The sequence below is a fragment of the Lissotriton helveticus genome, chromosome 12 (genome assembly GCF_964261635.1).
Source record: "Lissotriton helveticus chromosome 12, aLisHel1.1, whole genome shotgun sequence".
Classification (NCBI taxonomy): domain Eukaryota; kingdom Metazoa; phylum Chordata; class Amphibia; order Caudata; family Salamandridae; genus Lissotriton; species Lissotriton helveticus.
Window position 1 is genome coordinate 695,032,433 of NC_136073.1, and position 17,579 is coordinate 695,050,011.

Genomic DNA, 17,579 nt, shown 5'->3' on the forward strand with positions numbered 1-17,579 from the left:
AGGCACTGATTCAGCTCATTCACAAAAACTTCACGCTAGCCTAATGTGCCCCCAGACAGACGGGGACCAAGGCAGAGAAGCAGGAAATTCCAGACACCTCTGTAGGAAGAACCTCCTGATGCTTCTCCCACTTCAAAGTGGCCACCAGGTATGAAAATGGGTCGCTGATATCCACTCTTCAGTACACTACTGAACCTGTGCAAATTACAGAAAAAGGATACCCTGCTGTCCTGCTGCTTGACACTCGCCCTGCTTGCTGAGAAATAAGAGTGGGCCTGGTCTCCTTCATCCCAGGCTGAGTGACTCCAAGGGTCAGTTGACTGACCTCCTGTTCTGAGCTACAGTGAAGCAATAAGCTTCGGAGGACTCCCTGCAACTGCCCAGCTGACTTGCTTCAATGGACCTGCATGAGCCCTGCTGGCCTCTGCTGGAGTGAGATCCTGATCCCCAAGCGGAGCCTACCAAGGTCTTGGGCCCATGGCTAGCCTCAGAGGAGCTCCTTAGGCTAAACTGAAAGTTCAACTACAAAGCCCCACAAAGCCTTGCTGCACAGCTACAAGCTTTATCGGAACAGACGTCAGGTGACGTGAAGTCCTGCAAAGCCTCGCCACACAGCTGCCAGCTACACTGGAACTCATGCAAAAGTGTTGCAGCATAGTTTCATTGGAACCAACGCTGGATGGCATCAAGCTATGCAAAGCTAAGCCTTGCAGAGCAGGCACCAATGACATAAGATACAATCCTCAGTGGGCCAAGCTTGGAACTGCGCCTGGCCTGCATGCCATCGCGGTCAGCCTGAACTTGTGACTCTGTCCCCCACCAGCACAACCAGATAACCTTAGTTTGTCCTTTGTGCATTTTGGGGCTACCTTATCTTTAAAACTGCATACCTCCAGCTCTACTGATTTGATACGTGTTGTTTTGGTCTCAAATAGTTTATTAAAATGTACTGGTTTTTCTAAATTGGTGTGGGATTTTTCTTGGGTTATGTTTTCACTTAATTATTGTTTGTGTGCTGCACAAATAGACATAGCATCTAAGTTAAGTTTGCCTGCTTTTGTTCCAAGGTACCAGTTAGCTAGTGACTTTTTGTGGGTCACCCTGACAAGGATTGTGGCTGTTGCCTGAGTAAGGCTCATATCCCTCAAACAACAACCCAATTTCTCACACCATGAAACATCACCACTCTTGGTTTCCAGTTTGTCAAGGTCTCGAAAATTTGTGACTATCATTTGCAAGGGAGTATGGATTGATTTGTGTATCCTTTTAACTCCATCTACGTTTGAACCCAATATCCCCTCTACAAACAATGCTCCACGTGTTGCAGGCCTCCATACGAATACCCTCTGTTAATACATGCCCTGAAAGCCACTCATCTTCTCCACCTCAGTGTGTGTGTGTGTGTATATATATATTCAGAAAACCAACTGCGGGAAACAGTGTTTTGAGAGCGACCAGTAGCCACCCTGGGCTGGTGGGAGGAGCAGGTAGCCTGGGGGGCAGATAATGCACTCTGGTCTCAAAACTTAATCAGTTGGTATCGTTTCATTGACGATCTGTTTATCGTCTGGGACGGTACAATTGAGAGTGCTAAACAATACATGGGGAGGTTGAATGAAAACAGTGTTCACCTTGAATTTTCAGGGGAAGTTAGCAAAATCTCTGTGAACTACCTAGACGTGACTGTTTACGTTGAGGGTGGGACACTTAAGAGCAAACTCTTCAGAAAACCAACTGCGGGAAACAGTGTTTTGAGAGCGACCAGTAGCCACCCTGACAGTCTAATTAAAAGTATCCCCTATGGGGAATTATTGAGGATAAAACGAAACTGCACTGAAGATCATGAATTCCAATTAGCTGCTACAGAGTGTGTTGCGCGCTTCAGGAGGAGGGGGTATGGTGACCAAATCCTGGAGGACGCGTTTAAGAGAGCTAATTCTACCGAGAGGAACGATTTGTTCAAGAGTAAAAAGCCCACTAAGAGTGATGGGAAATTCAGGCTTATTACCACTTTTTCACAAGATGCCGCTTTTCTTAAAAAAACCATTAAGAAAAGTTGGCATATTTTGCAGACTGACCAGCTCATTAAAAATGATCTTCCCACCAACCCCCAGATAACCTTCCGCAAGGCACGTTCTATCAAGAACGATTTGGTTCAGAGTCACCTGGTCGAGTCCCCTAAAGTTAGTGCCTTTGGCGAAATCTGTGGGTTTTCCCCATGTGGGAAATGCAAGGCATGCAAATTTAGTAGAAGAGTCAGGTCGTACACTATCCCAAATACAGGGATTCAACGCAGGATAAGCAAATTTATAACCTGCTCCACATCATACTGCGTTTATTGTCTCACCTGTCCGTGTGGACTTAGGTATATAGGCAGTACTGTAAATCCCCTGAAGATGCGCATTTTAGAGCACATGCGCGCCATTGCGAATTTCGATGAGGCGTACCCGGTGGCACGCCACTTCGATAAAGCACATAAGCGCAACAGGGATCTCCTGAGCTTCTTTGGACTTGACCATGTACCAGTGAACCCAAGAGGAGGAGACAGGCTTGTTCGACTCCGTAGATTGGAATCACGGTACATAATTGACCTTCAAACTAAGATGCCCCTAGGGATGAATATACATGAGGAATTATCATCACATCTGGGGGAATGAGGGTACAGTGTAAACAGCAGGGTGACACTACTGAGTCTCTCTTTTTGATTATGCAGATCGGATTTTCTTTATGTTTAGGATGAAATTTATGTATTCTCCTAGGATCTACTGACTATGCATTTTTTACACTGTGATGAGCTAATCTGTGGAGTGATTTATGAGAAATGTTATGAATTATCTCTCTCTCTTTTTTACTTGGAACTAGAAGTGTATTGAATTTTTATTTCTTGATATTATCACTTTGATATAATTTTTGATTGAGTCCCACTTAATTGTCTTTGCCTTGGTCATGATTGTTAGGAGTGTGGGTCCGGCTGGGTCTACACTGCACTATTCGCCCATTTAGGGCTTGATTGATGGAACATATACTTATGTATTGAAACTGTGCGGGGTATAGGAATGTATACAGCATGCATTGAGGAGCTGATAGGAAGGATTATTATATTTTAATAATAATTCTTTCCTTCCTTATGTTATATTGTTTATTAATTCAACTTTATTTACTCTATTTGAATAATATTTGGTATAATTGTGCTTTTTTATATTAATGTACAGTTTACCATGCCCATCCAGGGCCTTATTTTGCATTGAAGTGGTGTTGCATTATGTTTTGTGACATCCTAAGATGGCGCTTATTTTCATGCTTATTTTCATGCTGTTTCCTTACCCGCCCCATAGGCTAGTCCTATGTCTATGATTTTTACCCGGATGCGGGAATAAATGGTGGACGCCTCTGCCGGTTCGGTAAACTTCGAGGAAGGTTCCGACCGAAACGCGTCAGTGTGCTGTGTTACAAATAAATTTGTGAAATTACACCCCTGTGAGTGCTTCCTTCGTCCTGCGGATGATTGCCGCGTTGGGAGGCTGAGCGGTACTGGTTTTGCGAGTGCACCCTCGCAACGGGAGCACCCGCCTGGGAGTGCGACGCTTTGGTGCTTTTAGAGCTTCAATATATATTTATTTATTCATTTATTTATTTATTTTTTCTCCCAATTATCCCAATTCGCAGAGAGAAATGCGGGCACTCCAAGATGCGTGTGCAAAATACAAGTTTATTTACAAGGATTTCAGCTGGTCTGGTGCGTTTTGGCAGTAAACAGCTTTGGTCAAGGAGAACAAGCCACATTTTCCAAAGAAAATAAATACCCACAGAAAATGAACTTAAAAAAAATATTCCATGTTCCCGCGGATTACTGCAATTTCATACAAATCAATGCAAGAAAAACCTGTAACATATTGCAAATTCATTCATGTAATAGAAATATCACCCAAACAGAATTCCTGTGTACCATAAAAAACTCTGTGATTTTAAATTCCATTATACATAATAAAACCTGAATCATCAACAAACAAAATCTTCACACGCACAAGTGAATTTATCAACTGGGCATGATTAAAAAAAGAGCTTGACAGTTACAGCCCATGGTGATTAATTATCACAAACAGTTGTATCTTTTTTGAGCATACAGCAACAGTACAATCACATAAATGTAAGTTCTGTAAACCATCTTAAATAGCATTTGGAGGCTCAGATTCTCTTCAACTCTATAATTCAAAGTTTTAGCAAATCACCTGGATGTCAGAATGCTGGGCAAGTGCCCTGATCTTGCTGTCAACGAACACAAATGAGATATCTTATTTATATAGAATTATGAGTATCAATTAATACATATATTTCAATTACAGAGCAGGGTGTACTGAAGGTTTTTTTCCATCCTTGGCAAGTGCCAATATCTCCTACTTCATGAGTATACAGGATGCATCTGTATATCAGAGCTGAACTAATTTTTACATGGGCTGATGGGATGCACATACTGTGACAAAATATTCATTTGACCTTCAAAATACAAATTTTACTCCATGAAAAGTTTTTCTTGGAAGTTTAATCATCAAATTGTCATTATAGCTCAGCATTTCAACCCAAAACGTCATGTTCGTAGCCACGATGGATATAGGTTCTGAGTAAAATGCTGCTTTCCATCTCTCTTCATTTGTGGAAGGCACGTACTCAGGACAAGGAGAAAACCCATCAGGGGTCCAGAGAAGGGTATGTAAGGTGGATGAGGGCATCAGCAAGAGGATAGAGTCAAACATAGTATCTACCCCATATGTACTTTCAATTCATCATCCTTACTTAACCCATAAGGAAGTTTTGTATGTAGATCTAATATAAACTTCGACTCAAGCTCTCTTAGTCGCTTCACTCTGACACCCCCTCATATATTTTTCTCTACCCGATCAATGGCAAGCAATCTGAATTTGGACACGTCACTGCTATGTACCTGCGAGAAATGTCTCACCAAAGGATAAGTAAAATCCAAATTGCACATTGATGTCCTAGTAAATTTACAATGTTTGTAGTGACTAAAATGTTTCCTCTTTGCAGGAAGGAAAATTTAAAATGCTGCATTTCTATTGTACAATGGGTGCATTATCCAATACTTCAATAGAATAATATGCTAAATGATTGACAAATGGTAGTTGGGGCAAAGTTTGGTTATATTTGAATGTCCTCTCAACTTACAAATAATTCTTCTAATTTGTCAACCAGAACCTTATATATCATGGACCAAGGGACATGGGCCACAACCTGGATTTGTTCCGGGCTAGTCTAGTCTACATGAAAAAAAAATCCATCTTTTAAAAGCCATATAATCTTTTCATTACTCATGGTGGTCTCTTTCCTGACAATAAAAAATGAAGTATATTATTGCCAGGTAGATGGCCTTCTGCATATCCAAGGTCTATTACATAAGAGGAGTTCCACCCTTTTGAGATTTCACACTTATTGTGCCAACACCTAAGGGAGGTAGGTGCCTATTGAACAGAACGGTCAGGCAGCTGCATGGCCTAACCTGAATTCCTTTGCAATTCAAGCATTTCTCACAGGATGCATTTTTCGACAAAGAGATAGTTTTCGGTCAGAACGATCTGTGCACTCGGTTTCCCTCTGGGCCTAGTCTGGGATATGCTGTTTCCCTCTCCCAGTATTTTTGGACTGTGGAATTCGTTTTTCAATTAGTTGGGAAGAGAGAAGTGAGAGTAAGGAAAAATAAGCTTTATTGTTATTCAATTATTATCCTATGATAAATACACTTCAATCTATGAAAGTCTTACTTCCTGTCTCCAAATGGTGGGAGACTTATTTAGCTTTTTCTAAACTTGAAAATAGCAAAATAAGAAATTCTTAGCTAACCACCACAATATGTATTGAGGAAGCATATCCAAAAGGGAAGGATTCTTGGGGCACTAAGGCACATTGACTCGGAACGAGTATAGTTTGAGTAAAGACCCTCAATTAAAAATATTTAACATGGAAAAAGGGGTGAAATCCATTTCTGAAAGGAAGCAGACAAACTGTCTACTATAGGGAGAAACTGTTCCAATCTCTGACATGACAGAGGGAAAAATAAGTGTTGGATTTGTGGAAGCCAACAGCAGGAGCATTTATAAGTAGTGCCCTGAGGTTGCACAAATTTTAATTACAAGTCAGTAAGTTCTTAGATATTTGGCTTCATGAATATTTTCCCAGGGAGTTAGTAATCAGAATTAGTCATTATATTAGTAATGTTTAAGAGAGGAAGGAAATCAAATATATGCCAGTCAACATAGAACATTCAGGTAACATGAATCCAGCATCTACTCTGAAGCGACCCATTACAAGAAGTTTCATATAAAATGCCTGTAACCGAACATTACACAACACATATTTTACTCACCAAAGGACACATCCCCAAAGTTTAAGGCTGGCACACTAAAATGAAATGTTGGTCCAATCACACAGCCACTGCAAGTAAAAAAAAAAAGAGAATTATTAACAGATCTGAATGCAGTCACACTTAGATAACAGTCTTCAGACGTCTACCACTCACATTCAACACTCTCATTCAATTACAGTTTGCCCTACTTTTAATGTTGTGCCTTTGAGGAGCAATAGGTGACAAGTTCTAGGTACTATTCCCTCCTTCATAAGACGTATGATGTTTTCTTTTTCAGGAGCCAGATATAGGATAATATCGTCGGCGAACAATTTTAACTTAGGCATCCCGACGATGGGGGGTAAAATAGCAATATTATTCCTTATTCTTGTTACTAAAGGTTCAATAAAAAAAAGTGAAAAGCAAGGGGGACAATGGGCAACCTTGCCTTGTTCCCCGATTTATTTTAATCTTTCCAGCTTGTTTAGCATTAATAATTATCTGGGCTGATGCCCCTTCATAGATATTATTTATCATTTGTATAATTGAAACAGGGAATCCAAAATGACCTAGAGAGAAAAAAAGTGCTGACCAATTAACTAGATCGAATGCTTTTTCAGCATCAATCATTAAAATACACGCAGCTGTCGAATTTATATTAAAATAATCTAGAGCCTGTATCAGAAATTCTGTATTAGCTGCCATATACCGACCCGCAATAAAACCCGTCTGATCGTGATGGATTACCTCCTGAGCTGCTAATACAAATCTTTGCGCCCAGATTTTCATCAGTAACTTGTAATCAGAGTTCAGAAGGCTGATCGGTCTATAAGAATTCACATCTTCTGGATTTTTATCTTTTTTAACAAAGCTAATAATTGTAGATTCTTTGAATTCTGGAGGGACCTTTCCACCTAATCTAATGTGATTAAATACATTTTTAAGAGGTTCTTCAAGTTCCTTAGTAAACACCTTATAAAATTCGATAGGGAACCCATCCTGTCCGGAAGACTTTGCTCCCGATGTTGCCTTTATGCTGTCGTGGATTTCAATAGAGCTTATTTCACCCCCGATTTGATTACTTCGGGAATCGGAGATTTTGGGAATTTCTAGGTTAGCAAAATATTCCTGAATCATTGTATCCTCCACCTGGTATTCTGTGGAGTAAATTCTCTCATAATGATCCAGAAATATTTTAGCAATTCCTTCACTTTGAGTTTCTACTCCACCTTGAGGATCTCGAATTTTTAAAATGACGGACGACTCTTGTTTCTTTCTGATAGAATTAGCCAAAAGCTTTCCTGCCAATTGACTCTCTTCGTAGACCCTTTGCTGAAAGGCCTTTGAACTATTTATCTCTTCCAAGGTAAAAAAATCCCTTAAAAGAGCTTTAGCCTGATTCCATTGATTCGGCTGTCGGTTAAGTTTTAGAGCATATTCCCTCTCGGCAGCACTCTGAAGAGCGGATATTTTACGCTTACGATAATTTGCCTTGTTGCTGGAAAATGCAATGATCTGCCCCCGAGCAGCTGCTTTAAAAGCACCCCATACAGAAAAAGGTTTGGCTGAATCTTTATTTACTGAAAAAAATTTGATCACCCACTCTTTGAACCCTGAAACCCAATCCTTGTTCTGAAGAAGGGTGCGATCCAGCTGCCACCTGGGGCGCTCCCCTTCCGTTCCTCCTATCATAAACTCAACTTCGACCCTCCCATGATCTGAAAATGGGTTACATCCTATCAAAGTTCTAGCGATTTGAAGTGATCTAGAAGTCAGAAAAAAATCTATTCGGGATGCTGATTGAAACCTGCCAGAAAAGCAAATATATGCCTCCCTATCAACATTCCAAGAGCGCCAAGAATCCAGCAATTGGTATTCTGATAGAAGTGCTTCAAATATACATTTTGTCTTAGGTTATAATTGCTTATTGTTCTTGTTAGAAGTGTCCTTCCTCAAATCCTGGATATAATTAAAGTCTCCTCCCAATATGATTTGCCCTGGGGTACCCCTTAGAACCTCACTAATTTCCAACAAGCCTGAAATATCATCAAGGATGGGGCCATAGTAGTTTACAAAATTAAATATTTTTCCCAACAGCTTTGCTGCAACCCAAAGCCATCTACCTCTAGAATCTCTTTGAACCTGAAGGATTTCCCAAGGAAGGTTTCTTGCAAAATAAACCGCAACTCCCCTTTGGGCAATCCCTGCTGAGGAGAAGAACCCATGAGAAAAATATCTCGGCAAAAGCAACTTCGGGGTATTTGTCTTCAGATGCGTCTCCTGGAAAAATACCACCTGGGGATTAAAAGTTATTACCCATTTCAGTAAAGCTCCATATTTCTGCTTATTAAGCAAACCATTCGCATTTATGGACAGAATAACGCTTGAATTATATTTCATCTAGAAGCTTGTAAATTCTTCTACATATTCCGTACCAACCAGTGATAAAAATCAAATTACAAAACCTGCTGCACTTGTTCCTTTTTACTGCGTTTACCCCCCCACCCTTGCCCCCCCGAATGTGGAGCCCCCCTCCCCTTCCACGCAGCCCACATTCCTCCCTCTTCTTTCTTCTTTGGGTGTCTTCTTGCTACACCCTAGTGCGACCCGTTAACCCTGGACCGCCCCCTTCATTCTAATTATTTGGTTCGATCAGGCATACCTATAAGAGAAAACATTCTTTCCATTTTCAAACATTAGAACCAGAAGAGATCTCTTTAAGGAGGGATTGTGCATCTTCAATGTCAGAGAACATATAGAACTTCCCTTTGACCAAAACCTTCAATTTTGATTGCTGAGCAATCGATGCTTGGGCGCCATTGGCCTTAAACAAATGTAGGATCTTAACAAACTCCTTGTGCCTTTTTGCAGCCACCGCAGTCATATCTGGGAAAATCCTGCATTTTACTGTTTCTGACACTGGGAACTGCCGTTGTTGATAGGCCTTGGACAGAATCTTTTCTGATCCTAAAATCAGCAAAATTTAGGAGTATCGTTCTAGGAAATGGGGAATTTGCGAAACGTTGCGCTGGAACCCGATGAGCCCTTGTAATTGTCAGATCTCCCTAAAACTCAGGGAGAACTTCTTGATGAATAAAGGAGGAGACCCACTGGATAGTGTTGGAGCCTTACACTCCCTCCGGAACCCCTACTATTCTTAGATTAGACCTTCTCGAGTGGTTTTCAAGTTCTTCAAGTTTGTGCTCTAACGCGACCTTCTTCTTGGCTGACTCCCTGGTTTCATCCATAAGCAAGTTCCCCTTATCTTCGAGGACTGAGATCCTAGTCTCAGCCTCCTGCAGTCTATTGGGAAATGCCAACATCGATTCTTCAAATTTATCCATTCTGGAATGAAGAGTAGCTATCTCTACTTGTTGGTTATGCTTTATCTCGCGTATTTCGTCCAGAATCAGATTTAGCATCTCACGGATATCCATTTGGTATCTAACTTCTGTCCCAGATAGATTTGATTCATCCACCTCAGGATCTATGTTCATAACTTTTGGGCTTTTGTTGATGTTCAGTTGAGCCTCCTCTTCTGTTGGTATCTGAGCACCCTCTTGCATTCTCAGATTTTGAGAGGAGATTTGGCCCGATGTCCCCTTAGCTATCAACTCATCTGACACAGTTTGCGAGGATTGTACTGGGGATGAGAGTAAAGACTCCGTACTCTGGTCAAGGGGCTGCGTCAAAGATGCAACAGATGAACCAGTGTCCTTAAATGACACAATAGAAGCAGGCCCCTCCTGGGAGACAGGAGCCATTGGAGCCTGATGGATGGACGATTTTGGAGTAGTTTTTTTAGCAAAAAGAGGATAATCCTTCCTTTCCTTACTTCCCATACCGCCAAATCCGTTCGTATTCTTCCCTTCTAAGTCTAAGTCTAAGTCGGGAGATGCAGACTCTGAGACTATAGGAGGAGAACTAACCATCGGTGATGCTGACTTGGGGGATAAAGATTTATTTAAGGTGGCCGTGGCTATTTTCTTAGGCTCTGTACCATTTAAAGAGGAGGATGAAAGATGCCCATCGTCATCGGAAGATTCAGGAAGAGTATCTTCTGCAGAATTTTCTTCTTTGTTTTTCTCTTTATTTCTGTCTTTCTCTTTATTTTTGGCTGCTTTTTGAGCAGCTTTTCTAGCTAGGGCTAGGCGAGTTTTTGTATTCAAACGAGGGGCCAATTCTGTTTTATTCAGTTTTGAGGGTTCCTCCCCCTCCTTCTGCGGTTTGCCCATTGTACCCCCTTTTTTTTTTTTATAAACTGCTCTCTTCCCCCTGTACTCCTGGAACTTCTGTACCTTTCCCAGCAGGATTATACAAGTCAGAAAATAAATATAATAAGGAGCAACTCACAAAAATATCCTGCTGCAGAGTCTCGATGATGATGAAAGGCTGGGGCTTGCTGATCTATCACCAATGTTCCGATTTTACCTTCCCCTTTTTTTTTTAACTTAATAGCCTTTGTCCAGAACTATTTGCTGTGCACTTGAGTCTGGAGAATGATAAGAAGCCGGATGGGTTGCCACCCCGAAGCTGCCCTACACAGCACAGCACAGCCGTGGGGATCGCCCCCGGAGTCTCCTCCTTAAAAACCAGAAGCATCAAAGCAGACTTGCCCCGGCAGCTCCCTTCAACGTTTTTGATTTATTTCCTTAATCCGGGCATAACAGAAGCAACTGAATCCACCCTCTTGCTGACTGACTGTCAATTGCCTCCGGCGTTTTTTGCCTTCGCTCACCGCAGCAGTGGCTTTTTGTTATCGAAGAGTTGAAGCATTCCGATGTAGTTTAGCAGTTTAGCAGTTTTACAGGCTGCATTGCTTCTGCATTGCGTATTCGCACTCCGCGCATAAAAAGGGCTTCAAGATACGAAAAAGACGCAGCAGCTCCAACTCGACTGCTTGGCGTCTCACACAGTCGTCCACCATTCCGCCATTCCAGGGGGTGGGGATCATTGGTCACGGGTCACGGCCGGCTACACGGAGGCGTGGAGCTCCGTCATCCCGACCAGGCATTGCAAAATGCAACCCCAACCTCACCAAACCATGTAGAGGAAGAAAATGTGAAATAGAAAGAGGATTCTAATAGTCTCTCATTTCATTTGCTTTAAAGGATTTAAAAAAAGCATGTTTAGGAAGTTGTTGCAGCAGCAGCTTAAGACCATCTACGAGAGGCTATCACATTTCTGGAAATAATTGTTTTTTCTCATCCCTGAAATGCATGTACCACTTTGAGAAGTTAAAAAAGGTTTAGATAATCCCTAAATGGACAGCCATTGCAATGTCCCTGGCAGTTTTTTCCACTAGAATCACAGTGATGCTACAATTAGTTTTAGCATCTGATGATGGAAGGCCCTAAAGTCAAGCATCTGCCTTGTTGCTCTATCATGAACAATTTAGGTCTGGAAGAAGGGCAAATGCAAGGGGTTATGGTCTGTCTATACTTTTATCAGCCTTACTTCCCAACAGATGTTCATTAAAAAGTAATTTCAGAAGCCCAAAACGGAATTGCACAGAATACTTAGGCCAGGCAACAGTGTGCTAAGAAATAGATCACATTAATTGCCCAGAAACCTGACCATTCAATACATAGTGTTTGCCATTTTTATAAGGACAGCCGAGAATCCCTTCTGTTGTGTTATTTTTTTGATACATGCCAACATTCGAAAGCACAATTTTGAAGCTTTTGCTAAGGAACTTCATATAAAAGTTCGCTCCTTAGTAGAAAAAATGTCAAAATGTATGTAGTCAGTTGCAGAATACGGGTCAGATGGAAATTATTCCACATGTTCTGAAAGGAAAAAGATACATTCTGGCTAACGGGAGGCATCATCACTAATTTGGCTGATGCTCACTGTAAATGGTAGGTAGGTTTTTAAACCATGTTTTATCCTGCAAGCAATAATGAACTATTTTTATGTATGGTCCACAGGACAACACTTATGGCCTAAAACTTTTCTCGCTAGAGTCCTCTTAACGCACGCTTAATGTACTACAGAAGGGAGGCTTTGGATAGCAGTTTAACCGCTGCACTGTTGGCATTGTAGCTTTTTTGCTACACCCAAAATCCTAGGTAAAGTTTAGAATATGAGGCAGTATCTAGTGATGTACATGTCCAAGGAACCCACTACTGTTGGATGAAAGGGCCAATTTATTCCAAACGGAACCATAAACCAAGAATGTCACCTATAACATCTGGGACAAAACATTGAATTGCTGAGGAGAAGGCATTCTTGATTCAAATATAGAATGGAACCCCTACTTAAATATATCTAGTATCAGGGCTATCATCACTATAACCATATTAGACACTTATTGATATTTATGGTTTAAGAAACATCCTGCAAGCTCTAAAAGTAGGACAAATGATGAATAGACATGTTTATTAAAAGGCAAAATGTACTTAATTTTTTTAATTTAACTGAAAGGAATGGCCATTTGCTTTTTTAAGTGTAAATATGACTTAAAGCACCACCTTTTGACTCCTTTTTAGAGGAAAAACTAAAGGAAAATGGGTCTTCAACTGTAATCAAGCACTTATATCCACAGTGTCAAACAGACAACACCTGTAAGCGTTTTAAAAGGTAACTCGGTGACAGGATCTTGACCTCAAAGACTTCCAAGCTCTACTTCTGGGAATATGGGAGTTGGTGACATATTTATAGATTTAGAAAGAATACCCATGATCGAGAACTAGGATTACAGGTAAGTAACTTTTTCTTCTCTGTTAAAGGATTTGTTCTGATATAGATAAACGGTAGACTAGAGTAACAAACTAAAGATGCTGCAGGCGCAGAGTTAGGGATAAAAGCATAGGGGGAGAAAAATAACTTTAGGGAAAAGTAATGTACGGAGGGCATGTTTCACTGGTGTATCTATTCAGGAGTTAGAGTAAAAATAGTAGACCCTAACTAATATATATACTGATTTCCTGTTGACTACCATACAGAAGTCCGTAGTTGCTTGTGGTACAATGGGCCTTGGGCTTATCCTGCAATTATTTATTTACTTTTTGGTAACATGCAATTGTTTATTTTTATTAATTTCTTTCTGGCATTTGCTGAGACAGTGGAGCAACAGAGCACTTAAAGTAAAATTACAAAGGGTCCTTTAGAATTAATGTAAGAGCCAGGAAACAAATCGTATTATTAACAGTACAATAAACGTGAGTGATAGGATGGGGTGAAAAAGAGTGGTGTAAACGGAAAGATAGGGCATTTTACTCTTGTGGAGAAATCTTGAATAAATAAGTTTCAATGATTTTCCAGGGAGAGGAGATTAAGATTCAGTCTGATGTTTTAAGGGGTTCTTGTCAGCCTTTCTCTTTCAGTGGTGTGTAGTGTGTCCAGGAGGGCAGATGGTAGTTTAGAGTGCAGAGCCTTGCATGTTCGAAAGGTTAATTTGAAGTTAATGTGAGCTTCAAATGGTAATCATTGGAGTAGATTTAGAATTGGGGTAAGATAGGGCGGTCGACCTCGAATCTGGGGAACTGGGTTTGAGTCTCGGCAATGACGCTGAACATCCTGTGATTCTGGGAAATCACTTAATCTCTCCGTGCCTCACAAAAAAAGAAGGTGTACTCGTGTAATGCAACTGGTGCTATGTAAAGCGCTCTGATGCCCGATTTGGGTCACGTTTGCGCTATATATAAAACTCTGTAAAAAAAAAAGTTTTTGTTTTTAATATAATCATATTTGTTTTGCATTGGAGACCAGGCCTGCTGCTGCTGCTTTAAGGGTGGCCTTTAGATGCATGATAGAGTCCTTAAGAAGGACTGCCTATAGAGTATTAATGCCTTGAAGAAGGGAACGTACTAGGGCTAGAACTGCTGACCATCTGTTTAAGCTAACTCAGTTGACAGGATGCAGTTTTCATCAAGTTTTTTACATGTGAAAGTATAGGATCAATAGTGAAACCTAGAGATTTGGCAAATGGAGCCTAGTACGGTGACATACCAAGATGGTTAGGAATGTTGAGCCATTTTTTAACTGGTGGAGGGGAATCGCTGGAATAAAGTAGCAAGAATTCTAATTTGATATGGTTTATTCTTAGGGAAAAGTTGACCATAAAGTCAATCAGCTTCTCTAGGATCTATTTCATGGTTAAATTTGATTGGTTGAAAATGTTTTTATATAGGTGAGTGATGGCACTATATAGATGTATGGAAATGTCTTTGTCTTAGAGCACCAAAGTCAGAGGTTCCATGTAGTTGAAGTAAGAGAACCGAGCTTTGAGGCATTCCCCAGTGGAAAGATGATGAATTGAATGAGTCAAGTGCTAAGAACTGATCTAATCAACAAGAAAGATTGTAACCAGTTTAGGAAATTCCTTCTAAATCAGTTCTAGAGAAAAGAATGTTCAGCAGGGAGTGCTTGTTAGTGTTGTACGCTGACTCAATCTCATCAAGACTAAAAGACAGATTTTCTACATGCATGACTTTAAGGATGTAATATAGAATTGAAAAGATGGCTGTGTGAGTCCTGTGTTTTAATCTGAAGTCAGATCGGGCTTTGTTTAATAGATTCTTGGAAATATGAGTATACAGGTGTTGGCAACAGCTTTTGCAATCATTTTTCACAGGAAGGGTGTTGTATTGTATTGTATTGTATTGTATTGTATTGCATATAATATTTATAGAGCGTAACAAACACCCCACGGGTACCCTGGCGCTAAAGAAGATACGTGAAACACGGACCAGCTGGAGCAAGAAAGATGAATTAGAGATGAAAAGCGATCTGAGATGAGCATTACTGAAGCCCAGCAGGATTAGTTTATAGGAAAAAAACAAGTTTTAATCTTTTTCCTAAACATGGACAGAGTACTACATTGTCAGATTTTGAGCGGAAGCTCATTCCAGAGTTTCGCAACAGCGAAACTAAAGGATCTTCCTCCCAATCTGGCCCTGTGGAACCTGGGTACCCTGGCCAGGTAAGCAGAAGAGGAGCGAAGACTCCGGGTAGGTCCATACCAGGCCAGTTTCCTCTGCAGTGGTCTGGGACCAAGCCCATGCAGCGCCCTGAACCAAATACAGAGAGATTTGAAAATTATTCTTTGCTGCACAGGGAGCCAATGTAAATCAGCTAGACACATTGAGGCAGAAGAGCCCCTTGGTCTAGACAGGGCCAGTTTCCCTGCTGAGTTCTGCACGTGCTGCAGTCTCTGGATTAGATATTTGGGAGATACCAGCAGTAAGGCGTTACAGTAGTCAAGTCTACTCAGTATAAAGCCTTGAATAATCAAGGCTCTAGCCGTAGCTGGAAGCAGTGAGAGAATCTTCCTTAGAGCTCTCAGAAGGCCAAAGCAACACCCCACAGTCTTATTCACTTGAGTCTCCAGTGACAAGTTGGTATTGAGCAGGACACCCAAGTTGCGCACCGTCGTAGATGGTACCAGAGGAGTTGGAGTATCGAGGGGCCAGAAGTTATCAGGAAGAGGCCGGGGAACCTTACCAACTGTGCAGTGCAGAATTTCGGTCTTACCCAAATTAAATTGTAACGAGTTGTCACGTAGCCACTGCGCAGTATTATGCATTCATGCATGAAAATCATCAAGAGCATTAGGTTGGATTCCATCCAGAGAGAGAGTAATCTGATTATTATCAGCATAATTAACCACCTTCACGTTGTGGGCTCGAATGATATTAATCAGGGGGCTCAAGTAAATGTTGAATAAAATTGGGCTGATAGCCGACCCTTGTGGAACCCCATGGTAGATGTTTGTGAAGGCTGACTGAAATGGAGAGAGAGCCACTGCTTGACATCTGCCAGAAAGATAGGATTGAAACCACACCAGGGCAGTGCCCACCACTCCCGCGTCCTCTAGACGTGTCAGAAGAATGTCATGGCTGACCGTGTCAAACGCGGCAGACAGGTAAAGCAGCACAAGTATTGCTGATTGTCCCCTGTCTGCCATCTGCCGCAGATCGTCCATCACGGTCACCAAGGCAGATTCAGTTCCATGTGCTGGACGAAAACCAAATTGAACATCTGCCAGGCAGCCAGAACGTTCTAGAAAGGCCGACAAAGACTTGCTGACCATACGTTCCAGGATCTTCACTGGATATGGGAGGAGGGAGATGGGCCGATAATTACCCGGGCAGGTGGGGTCAAGAGTGGCCTTCTTCAAGAGCGGTGTAACTATCGCCCGTTTCTAACCAGGTGGTACTACTCCGCTAGAGAGTGATTGATTACAGATCTTTCGAAGCTTAGGGAAGAGTTCTAAAGCAAATTCCTTCCAGATTTTATGTGGAAGGAGGTCCAGTGGGGAGCCAGAGGAGACACCCATAGCAAGCCTACCGAATTCCTCCTCTGAGAGGGGCTCAAAATGATCAAGAAGACTCAATTTATCGGCCCCATCATCAGTCAGAGGATCTACGTGGGGTACTACGCCCACCCTAGCCATTTCGGTTACAGCCTTAGAGGTTATGTCTTCTATCCCCCCAGACATGCCATTTTTTAGCCCGGTGATGATAGTAGTGATCTTATCTTGAAAAAAGGCTGCTAAATTATCACAGAGATCTTGGGAAGCCAGGGTCCGATTATGTAAACACTGAGGGTTAGCAAGATCCTCAACTAAATTGAAAACACATTTAGACTTATTTGCAGAGTTCAAAATGACTCCTGCGAAATATTCCTGTTTGGCGGCAAAAAATTATTTTTTATAAAGGGATATAACCACTCTCCAGGCTAGCTTATCCTCGTCTACATAGTGCTTTCTCCATTTTCTTTCTGCCTGTTTACATTTTAATTTCAAGTCCTTAAGTTTGTTGTTGAACCACCTAGCGGAGGGTCTACCTCTATTTTTGCATTCTTTTAGAGGGGCAGATTGATTGACAATTGTATTGATGTGACTACAGAAGAGCATATAGTTCTCCTCCACTGATTTGTGTGCATCAAAATCCTCTTTAAGAGGAAACGTTACTGACTGTGTCGCCTTATCCAGAAGCCTCTTCCAGTCTCTACCGAGGAACTTCCCAACATCCCTCATGGCGGTAGCTCCACGGCGAGGGATAGCAATCAAAAAGTTGATCAGATGGTGATCAGTCCAGTCTATGGGGAGAATCTCCATATGATCAATAGCCCTTTCCTCAGAGAAAACTAGATCGAGAATATGTCCCCCTATATGTGTAGGTCCGGTCACTCCCTGAAAAAGGCCCAGATTTTCGCAGGATTGAAGAAGAGTATGGTACCCCGTATCTAGGGTCCCATTTTGTCAGAGATTAAAATC

General features: G+C 41.5%; 1 protein-coding gene across 2 annotated transcripts in view; it reads right to left on the reverse strand.

The window, feature by feature from the left end:
- HYDIN (HYDIN axonemal central pair apparatus protein) overlaps window positions 1–17,579 on the reverse strand; it is a 3,619,565-nt gene that overhangs the window by 2,961,701 nt on the left and 640,285 nt on the right. For both annotated transcript variants that reach the window (XM_078670948.1, XM_078670947.1), the window contains exon 13: window positions 6,377–6,444. In XM_078670948.1, the coding sequence (XP_078527074.1) occupies window positions 6,377–6,444 (68 nt within the window). The remainder of the gene's footprint in view (window positions 1–6,376; window positions 6,445–17,579) is intronic.